This window comes from Pan paniscus, chromosome X, assembly GCF_029289425.2.
Source record: "Pan paniscus chromosome X, NHGRI_mPanPan1-v2.0_pri, whole genome shotgun sequence".
NCBI lineage: Eukaryota > Metazoa > Chordata > Mammalia > Primates > Hominidae > Pan > Pan paniscus.
Window position 1 is genome coordinate 39,457,388 of NC_073272.2, and position 10,916 is coordinate 39,468,303.

A 10,916-nucleotide genomic window follows, 5' to 3' on the forward strand; every position below is an offset into this window, starting at 1 on the left:
ACCCTGGGAATCTTCCATGTGCACCCTGTCACTGTGAAGACTGAATTCCCATTTGGGTTTCAACATATTGTTTATCACAGATTCTCCAAGTCTTAAAGGAATCTTGTAGCAAATATAGATTAGGGAAACATAACGATAAGAATTGTTGCTCCATAAAAAGTGGTTTCAAAATGCCACTTCTGCAATTTAAAAACAAAACAAAAATGCTTTGATAAAAATAAAACTCAGGAAAAAAATCTATAGTATATAAATTGCTTTACTGTTCTGTTATTTTAAAAGCCAGGCACAGGTTTTTTTTTAAATCAGATATTTATTTGTATTGAAAAAGTAATTATTTTGCTTTGCAAAACTGATCTTTATAGAATTATTAAATTGGAGTGCCCACCTTTCTTAACCTCCTCTATGCCCATCATCCATCTAGTGAATTTCAAATCTGATTTGCTTTTTAAAAATAAATTTAATTAACCACTTTTATGAAAAATACCTGTTGCTCAAACTGAAGCCTCCTAGAATGATAGCAGAAAAACAGCATGTGACTATATACACATACGTGCGTGCACACACACACATACACACGCACTAGCTTTAGGCTTGATTTGATGTCTTATGCTACCAAAGTATTGCTACATTTTAGTCTAAAATTGTTACATCTCTTAGTAATTCTCCCAAAGGAGTGGAAGTATATTAGGGTGAAGAGAAAAAGTCAAACATAGAGCAGGGAGAAAAACAGTGAGACACTACTCATCCATCAATGCCTGACTCAAATAATGCGGCCCTAACCCTTCCCCTATTCTTCCACTTCACCTTCCTTCTTTGTTCTCATTAGGACGCTTGTGCCTCCTTCATGACACACATCATACCCTGTTCGACATATGGGATTATTTATAATTATACTTCGAAGTCTCCCTTTCTAGACTGTAAATTGCTTGAGAGAGATCCAGTTTGTTTATCTTTGTTTACCTTTCAGCATCCAGCAGGCTGCCTTGGTTAGAATAGTTTGTGAAGGATGTAAATACATTGTATGTGCTTTTACAGCATGTCTCTTTTTTTTCTGAATTCATGTCCTTTCCTGTAGGCCAATCACTTTGCTGTGCACCATGATGAGGAGAAAGATGTGATCACAGGCCTGAAACAAAAGACTTTGTATGGACGGCCCAACTGGGATAATGAATTCAAGACAATTGCAAGTCAACACCCTAAGTAAGGAGTCTGTCACCAAGATGTTTTTGAGGCTTGCATCTGCCTAAAGCAGCAGCCCCTATACAAATCTAAACTTATATATTTTAGAAACTCAAATATGTATATTACTATATAAAGGTTGAATTCATGCCCAACAGAAGATTCCAGATATCTTCAACTTTAAGAAGGATATTTAAATTATACCAAATTACCTGGAGATTTATTAAAAACAAATATTTCCAGGTCCCCATCTCAGACTTTCTCAACCTGCCTGTCCCAAGTAGGGCCACAGCTTAGTTCTTTTCTTTAGTCACCTAAATTTCATTAGTGTATCTACTTCTTTTAAAGATTCAATATAATTTATACATATTGTTAAGGAGACACTGTCCCCACTTTCAGTTCTAAAAGCTTCTGGGTCTAAAATCTTAAGTTGACAGATGTCTCAAGGTGCTTTCTGCTCTCACTAAAACTTTAGTCATTATAAAACCTTGAGGGGGATCCCTTATCTTGCTAGAACACCTAAGAAACTCAAGAGATCACCATACGTGTACCCTTTAGACTATTGCTTTTTGCACTGTAAGGAGCATACAAAGTGCCTGGGGATCTCTTTAAAATGCAGATACCGATTTAGAAGATTTGGGGTAGGGCCAGGTAATCTGCATTTTTTAAAAAGCTGACGCCAAGGCTACTGATCAGAAACCACACTTTGAACAGGGATTTAGACTCTAAAATTTAGAGAAATGAAGCCACACCGAGTGGTTGGCATAGTTGGCTTGTTCCTAATTTCAAGATGCCAGGGGGCACAGAGCCCTGAAGGAAAGTAGCCCACGGACTCATGAATTCACCACCATTTTCTCTGTGATAGAAGTTTCCAAAAACCTTGGTTGGATTTTACTTTTGCCAGGGAAGTCAACTACCTTTTGAACTATCCAGATGCTCACACAAACAGGCTGAACCACACTCCCTCTGAGCAATATGATCCCTTTGCTATTTGTGGAAAAGAAAAAGGAGCAGAGGGGACTCTGCCCTGGGGCCTCAAATTAATGGGAAATTCACCTACCTGCTTTGTAGACATCTCATCCCAAAGCTTGAAATTGTCTTTTTTTTTCTTTCCCAAAAGTACCAGAATAGGAGTTTTCCTCTGTGGACCTGAAGCCTTGGCTGAAACCCTGAGTAAACAAAGCATCTCCAACTCTGAGTCTGGCCCTCGGGGAGTGCATTTCATTTTCAACAAGGAAAACTTCTAACTTGTCTCTTCCATGAGGAAATAAATGTGGGTTGTGCTGCCAAATGCTCAAATAATGCTAATTGATAATATAAATACCCCCTGCTTAAAAATGGACAAAAAGAAACTATAATGTAATTGTTTTCCCTTAAAGGAATGTCAAAGATTGTTTGATAGTGATAAGTTACATTTATGTGGAGCTCTATGGTTTTGAGAGCACTTTTACAAACATTATTTCATTTTTTTCCTCTCAGTAACGTCAGTGGAAGTTACGGAAAAGATTCTTGGACTCAATTTTAGAATCAAAAGGGAAAGGATCAAAAGGTTCAGTAACTTCCCTAAGATTATGAAACTGTGACCAGATCTAGCCCATCTTACTCCAGGTTTGATAATCTTTCCACAATACTGAGCTGCCTCAGAATCCTCAAAATCAGTTTTTATATTCCCCAAAAGAAGAAGGAAACCAAGGAGTAGCTATATATTTCTACTTTGTGTCATTTTTGCCATCATTATTATCATACTGAAGGAAATTTTCCAGATCATTAGGACATAATATGTGTTGAGAGTGTCTCAACACTTAGTAGTGACAGTATTGACATCTGAGCATACTCCAGTTTACTAATACAGCAGGGTAACTGGGCCAGATGTTCTTTCTACAAAAGAATATTGGATTGATTGGAGTTAATGTAATACTCATCATTTACCACTGTGCTTGGCAGAGAGCGGATACTCAAGTAAGTTTTGTTAAATGAATGAATGAAGTTAGAACCACACAATGCCAAGATAGAATTAATTTAAAGCCTTAAACAAAATTTATCTAAAGAAATAACTTCTATTACTGTTATAGACCAAAGGAATCTGATTCTCCCTAGGGTCAAGAACAGGCTAAGGATACTAACCAATAGGACGGCCTGAAGGGTTCTGCACATTCTTATTTGAAGCATGAAAAAAGAGGGTTGGAGGTGGAGAATTAACCTCCTGCCATGACTCTGGCTCATCTAGTCCTGCTCCTTGTGCTATAAAATAAATGCAGACTAATTTCCTGCCCAAAGTGGTCTTCTCCAGCTAGCCCTTATGAATATTGAACTTAGGAATTGTGACAAATATGTATCTGATATGGTCATTTGTTTTAAATAACACCCACCCCTTATTTTCCGTAAATACACACACAAAATGGATCGCATCTATGTGACTAATGGTTTATTTGTATTATATCATCATCATCATCCTAAAATTAACAACCCAGAAACAAAAATCTCTATACAGAGATCAAATTCACACTCAATAGTATGTTCTGAATATATGTTCAACAGAGAGTCTCTAAATCACTGTTAGTGTGGCCAAGAGCAGGGTTTTCTTTTTTTTCTTAGAACTGCTCCCATTTCTGGGAACTAAAACCAGTTTTATTTGCCCCACCCCTTGGAGCCACAAATGTTTAGAACTCTTCAAATTTGGTAATGAGGAAGAAAGAGAAAGAGCTGGGGGAAGGGCAGAAGACTGGTTTAGGAGGAAAAGGAAATAAGGAGAAAAGAGAATGGGAGAGTGAGAGAAAATAAAAAAGGCAAAAGGGAGAGAGAGGGGAAGGGGCTTTCATATTGGTCATTCCCTGCCCCAGATTTCTTAAAGTTTTATATGTATAGAATATAATTGAAGGAGGTATACACATATTGATGTTGTTTTGATTATCTATGGTATTGAATCTTTTAAAATCTGGTCACAAATTTTGATGCTGAGGGGGATTATTCAGGGGACTAGGATGAACTAAATAAGAACTCAGTTGTTCTTTGTCATACTACTATTCCTTTGGTCTCCCAGAATCCTCAGGGCACTGAGGGTAGGTCTGACAAGTAAGGCCTGCTGTGCGAATATAGCCTTTCTGAAATGTACCAGGATGGTTTCTGCTTAGAGACACTTAGGTCCAGCCTGTTCACACTGCACCTCAGGTATCAATTCATCTATTCAACAGGTATTTATTGTGTTATTACTATGCGTCAGGCTCCGTTTATTGTTTCAATTCTTTACACCAAAGTATGAACTGGAGAGGGTACCTCAGTTATAAGGAGTCTGAGAATATTGGCCCTTTCTAACCTATGTGCATAATTAAAACCAGCTTCATTTGTTGCTCCGAGAATGTTTCTCCAAGGTTTTCTGTCTTCAAAACCAACTAAGTTATGAAAGTAGAGAGATCTGCCCTGTGTTATCCAGTTATGAGATAAAAAATGAATATAAGAGTGCTTGTCATTATAAAAGCTTCCTTTTTTATTCTTCTCTCAAGCCACCAGCTGCCAGCCACCAGCAGCCAGCTGCCAGCCTAGCTTTTTTTTTTTTTAGCACTTAGTATTTAGCATTTATTAACAGGTACTGTAAGAATGATGAAGCATTGTTTTTAATCTTAAGACTATGAAGGCTTTTCTTAGTTCTTCTGCTTTTGCAATTGTGTTTGTGAAATTTGAATACTTGCAGGCTTTGTATGTGAATAATTCTAGGGGGGGACCTGGGAGATAATTCCTAGGGGAATTCTTAAAACTGCGCTTAACTATTAAAATGAATGAGCTTTCTTTGTGTCTGTGTTACTGATCTTTGTATTAAAGGGTAAATTCAGCTAGTAACAATTTTCTCTACCCCTGTGGGGTTGAGACACTCTGTGTTTCTGTATATGATATGCCAAACACTTCATGGTTTATGGATTGGGAAGTGAAAGCTGAAGACTAAGTTCTGTGCTGAATACTGTTGATCCTCACAACACTAATATAAGGGACAGGGAGGGCAACTTAATGTCATAGACAGAATTTCAGAAACGAAGAAGCCCCAGTGTGACATCTTTGTTCCACGTCTACTGAACTTTCATGTTCTAACTTCACAATTGAGTATCATCAATTGTGGGCAATATGGACAATTGTGGGCAATTGTGAGCAATTGTGGGCATATATGCTCATGCTTCTGTGATAGCCCTTGTTCTAAATGAGTCAACCGGTTACGATCTCCACTATTTAGGAAATGCATAGGGGTGTGGGCATGACATGTTCCTGTGGGAGTCAACAGGTGCTGCCATGGAGGGAAAGGACATTACCTAAAATAAATGGCAATAATAGAAATAGCCAACATTTGGTAAACACCTCCTACTATGCCAAACATTTTACATACACTTTATTTAATCCCTCAGCAACACTACAAGGTAGCCGTTTTATCCCAATTTTGTTGATAAGAAAACAGTCTGAACGAAGATGAATGAGAAGGAAAAGTTCACATAACTATTGGGTGACTATGTCAACATTCAATCCACATCTTTCTGGGGACGAACTCCATGTCCTTTATACTACACTAGCATATTACACTAGGTATAAAAAATTAAGGATATTTTCTTTCTCTCTCTCTCTCTCTCCTCTTTGTTTGAGACGGAGTTTTGCTCTTGTTGCCCAGGCTGGAGTGCAATGGCACGACCTCAGCTCACCGCAACCTCTGCCACCCGGGTTCAAGTGATTCTCCTGCCTCAGCCTCCTGAGTAGTTGGGATTACAGGCATGCGCTACCGCGCCTGGCTAATTTTGTATTTTTAGTAGAGACGGGGTTTCTCCATGTTGGTCAGGCTGGTCTCAAACTCCCAACCTCAGGTGATCCACCGGCCTCAGCCTCCCAAAGTGCTGCGATTACAGGCGTGAGTCACCGCACCCGGCCAAAAACTAAGGATATTTTCAAAGCAATTATGCTAGGTACAAATTATGTACCAAGAATAGCTGGGTAACAGTGGTAACATAAATCTCTAGTTTGTACCATTTAAGTAGCTTGGTATCTTAGTTTAGAAGCACTGGTTAATCTGATTCATGCTCATTTTTACTTTTAAATTATGATAAAATAGAACCTATCAAAAAATGGAATTATTTTGCTTGGAGAAAAGAAGGCTGTATGGTGACTCAATAATATTTATTAAGTCTACTTTTTCATTTATATTTATTTTATTTATAAACAGTTTCTGTCTTTCAGAGAATGGCCAGCTGTTGTCTATAGTTGTGTGTGTGTGTGTGTGTGTGTGTGTGTGTAATAAGATTGCATGAGGAAGGAGCTAAATTTCTCAACCGTAAATGCAGTTGGGCAAAAAACAAAGTGTTGACAGAGACTAGGAAATCTGACCACTAGAGATTTTTAAAACCTGGAAAAATGATCAACCAAGTGGCCTGAGATTCGTTTAAACTTGTAGCCTTTATTATCTTGTTGTAGTGGTTGGGGAATGAGGTAGTCTAAGTAATTGGATATTCCAGTTAATACTTATTGCTAATAGATTCATAATTTTCAAGGAAGTGGGATGCTATAAATTATAAGAAGAAACTAAATCCTGAAATACACTTCTTCTTGGATTTAAAAAATACTAGGAAAGGTTGTACATGAGCAGAGGCCACTGTGAGCTTATTTTCTAGATTTTACTCTGAAGAACTAATGACATGAAGACTGTGCCTATCTGACTTTTGAAAATAGCCCAAAGTATTTTCTTCCTACTTCATAGAGGACTGCTCCAAAGACAGCAAACTTGATTTATATAAGAAATAAAGTCCAAAAGATCTTCATAAATCTTAAAATTACATTCGATTATAAAGAAATCACCAAGTTTAGCATTATGTTAGATCCCTTGATTGCTAAATATCACTTCCTCTTTTCAGTGATAATAAAATCACTAACCTACTTATGCTCATAGAAAACACTAAACATCACTTTTTCTGATCAGATGAGGGCAAGTCAGGGCATAAGGAATGAAAACGCCTTTGTTATTTCCAAGAGATTCTAGGGCAATTCTTAGAAATCTTTATGTCGATTGATAAGAAAAAAAAAATTATGCTACCTAAACATCTCTTGGGAATAGCAAATGTGCTTGCATTGGCTGAAAACCATCAGGGCACACTATTAACATGGGAGTTATTCCAGACCAAGCTATTGGAGATCAGCACAGCTATCTGATTATCCTGTTTTCCAGGTGGGGGCTCTGCATAACTCGCGGCTAAAATATCACACTCACATCTGCGTTATCAACTTCCTGCTGCATTCGTTACCCAGTGCTTATTCTGCTGGGACAAACATGCCTATGGCTTTACTGAGATCGAAGGCAACAGCAAGCTTGACCATGCCCAACTCACAAAGAAAGTCAGATGCAAAACAGCCTTTAAGAACATGAGTTTTTGCCCTTCCTTTATAGAAAATAATCACAAAACTTTCCTTTCCTTTTCTTTTGGTAAATATAAAAATGCATTTTGAGAAATTCGTTTCCTCTTTAAGATATTGTTTATCAAATGGTGAGAGGATGGGAATTGGGGGAAAATGTAAAACAAATGAATGGTAACCATATTAATAGAAAAAACAGGATAAGGAATATTATAATGAATAGTGTGTTTTTTATTGTTTTTTTTTTAAACAGTAATGCTTGAATTGATTGCAAATTGGCTCAGATTTCCGACTTCTCCCTGGATCCACATCCTCTGCAGTGTGACTTTGTAATTCCTTCCATCATGAGGACTCCTTTTGCTCATCCCTTGAATCTGGGCTATTCTCGTAACATGAACTGACCAATAGAATGTGGCAAAAGTGACGTGTGAGTTCCAGAGTCTAGGTCTCAGGAAACCTAGTGTGCTTCTCTTCTCTCTTTTGCTTCTCTACCTTTTCCATACAGAATGCTCAGGCTAGCCCGCTCAAGGGTGCAACCTATGGGGCAGAGCAGAGTCAGCCTACTTAGTCCCAGCCCTAAGACCCCAGATATGTGAGAGAGAGCCCAAGACTAACAAAACTGCCCAGGGCATCCACAGATGACTGTAGATACATGTGTAAGTTCAGTTCACATCCTCAGAACCACCCAGATGTCCTGTAGATGCATGAGAAATGTTAAATGATTGTTGTTTTAAGCCACTAACTTCAGAGTAGTTTGTTATATAACAAAACCGCTGATGCAAATGGCATCAAAAATTGTTGAAAGAGAGAGGGGGGTTCAGGGTGAGAGCTGTAGGTGATTGTATCTGTGCTAATACCACATAGCCCTTTTTTGGGGATTGCCATGAATAATATATTAGCTTTGCTATGAGTAAAATACTATATCCTCTGAATTGTCATGAATTACGTGGAGTCATATTGGAAGTGTGAAAGTCCCTGGGCTCAGATAAAAGGTGTTGCCATCTGGAAAGTACAGGTAGTTTATTTCAATTCTGCTCCAATAACTAGCACGTCATTCCATTCATGTAGAAATAAGCTACCTGGCTATCTCACTATCTGAAATAGAAGTATGAACTGTGGGTAAGTGGGTGAGGACAATGTCTGAGCAACCAAAAAGGAGCTCAAATCCACAAATGGTACATTAAACAGTGGCGAAGTCAGTCAGAAATTCACTCAGAGTTGTTGTGTACTTGCCATAACCAGCTTAGTCATGTTGGTCCCAAAGTCATAGTTGATGAGAAGTAGCAAGTTAAGAGAGAAAGACTTCTAGAGATAGGTACATACACAATGATAACAAGTGACATCAGAGAACCTAAGGAAGGGCAAAGAAAGAAACACTGCAAAGCAGACTCAAACACTTAAAAGCATAGCAGCTTGGGGCCAGTTAGTGTAAGAGAAAAGGAGCTCCATATGCCTCAATAGAACCTAAGAGCATCATTGTACTGCATTTATTCATTCATTCACTTCACATGTTTATTCAACAAATGCTGTGTATACTGAGATTTTTCTCTGGTCATTGTACTGGCTAGAACCTAAAGGAGTGAGACTATTAATTAGAGTTTACAATCTGGCAATGATATTGTTAACAGTCTATTCACAAAAGGGTTAATTCAAGTTAAGCCGGCCTAAATGTTTATGCAAAATAGGATTTTTGCCTAAGTCTAAAGGGTATCAGAAAAGTGTAGCCATTGAGAATGACTCATTTCATGGTGTTCTCGGATGGCTGAAGTATTATTAATATGTCTCCATTTCTAGTGCAGGAACCTCCACGTTTTAGAGGAAAGGAGGAAAGAATTTGTGAAGACTGTGCCTAAAAAAGGTAGAAATTTGTTTACAATTTATTTAAAGATAAAAGTAAAGAACTAGGTTGCTTTTAAAAAGGGAGGGAAAGAAAATCAAAATACATCTTATTTGAGGCATTAAAACTTTTTTAAGAAAATAAAACTTAAAGTTGTATTCTTCTAAAAATAATTTTCTAAACCTTCAGCTGAAAATGAAAAATACAGATTATACTAAGAAGCAACTGTTTTACATTCTGCTTTCTGAATGGTATTTAAAAACTCAGTTATTTCCAGAAATGAGGAAGTCTTGATCTGCTAGATGAAGGTCGGCTGCAGGTGGTGTTTATTGCTTTAAGATGGCAACAAACCGTAAACCCATCACTCGGTAAATATTAAACTGGCTGAATGAATCCAAAGCATGTCTAACATACAGGAAAAACACAGCCCTGTTAAGCAGTCTTGAAACCCACAAGCTAAATGGAAAACACAGATTCAACTACATCATAAAAATTCAGACAATTCTGGTTCAGGATGAAGAATTGATCCTAAGCAATTTTCTTTCTCTCTCTCTCTCTGAAGACTCTTAAATGGCATTTTAAAAATAATAATGGGGCCAGGTGCAGTGGCTCACGCCTGTAATCCCAACACTTTGGGAGGCCGAGGTGGGGGGATCACGAGGTCAGGAGTTGAAGACCAGCCTGACCAACATGGTGAAACTCCGTCTCTACCCAAAATACAAAAATTCCCGGGCATGTGGCTCACGCCTGTAATCCCAGCTACTCAGGAGGCTGGGGCAGGAGAATCGCTTGAACCTGGGAGGTGGAGGTTGCAGTGAGCCAGTATCGCACCACTGCACTCCAGCCTGGGTGACAGAGTGAGACTCCGTCTCAAATAATAATAATAATAATAATTAGCATGTCTTTTAATTAGCATGTTATTATTATTATGGTTGCCAGGTGCAGTGGCTCACACCTGCAATCCCAGCACTTTGGGAGACTGAGACAGGTGTATCACCTGAGGCCAGGAGTTCAAGACCAGCCTGGCCAACATGGTGAAACACCATCTCTACTAAAAATACAAAAATTAGGTGGGCATGGTGGTGGGCAAATGTAATCCCAGCTACTCAGGAGGCTTAGGCAGGAATAATCTCTTGAACCCGGGAGGCGGAGGTTGCAGTGAGCCGAGATCGTGCCACTGCACTCCAGCCTGGGTGACGGAGTGAGACTCGGTCTCAAAAAATAAAAAATAAAATAAAAATAATAATGATATAACCTGTGTAAAGAGAATAGAAGAGGACTATCAAGAAATAAAAATTTTTACCATGTTCCTAGAAGCTGGATAATTGATAGAGAAGTGGTAAATTATGAATTAATTTGAAAGAAATCAAACTTAGAAGTATTTGAGGAAGGGACAAGGCTCAGGAAGATGCCTATCTCCCTGAAGAATTCCAGAGAAATTAGAGGCATGGAAATACCAGATACAAAGAAGGGGAAGAGTGAAACATGGAAATGAAGAGTCAAGTCTGTCATCCAACTGACGGAAGTT

The 10,916-nt window shown here is 38.3% G+C and overlaps 1 protein-coding gene across 3 annotated transcripts in view; it reads left to right on the plus strand.

Moving 5' to 3' along the window:
* Positions 1–8,487, plus strand: part of LOC100982531 (cytochrome b-245 heavy chain) — a 41,327-nt gene extending 32,840 nt beyond the window's left edge. For 2 of the 3 annotated variants that reach the window (XM_063601720.1, XM_003815393.3), the window contains exons 12-13: positions 1,076–1,200; positions 2,300–4,961. In XM_063601720.1, the coding sequence (XP_063457790.1) occupies positions 1,076–1,200; positions 2,300–2,426 (252 nt within the window). In that variant the 3' untranslated portion in view covers positions 2,427–4,961. Of the gene's footprint in view, positions 1–1,075; positions 1,201–2,299; positions 4,962–7,804 lie in introns of those variants that run through there. The other variant, XM_014343408.4, reaches the window with a different exon arrangement.
* The last annotated feature ends 2,429 nt before the right edge of the window (positions 8,488–10,916 follow it).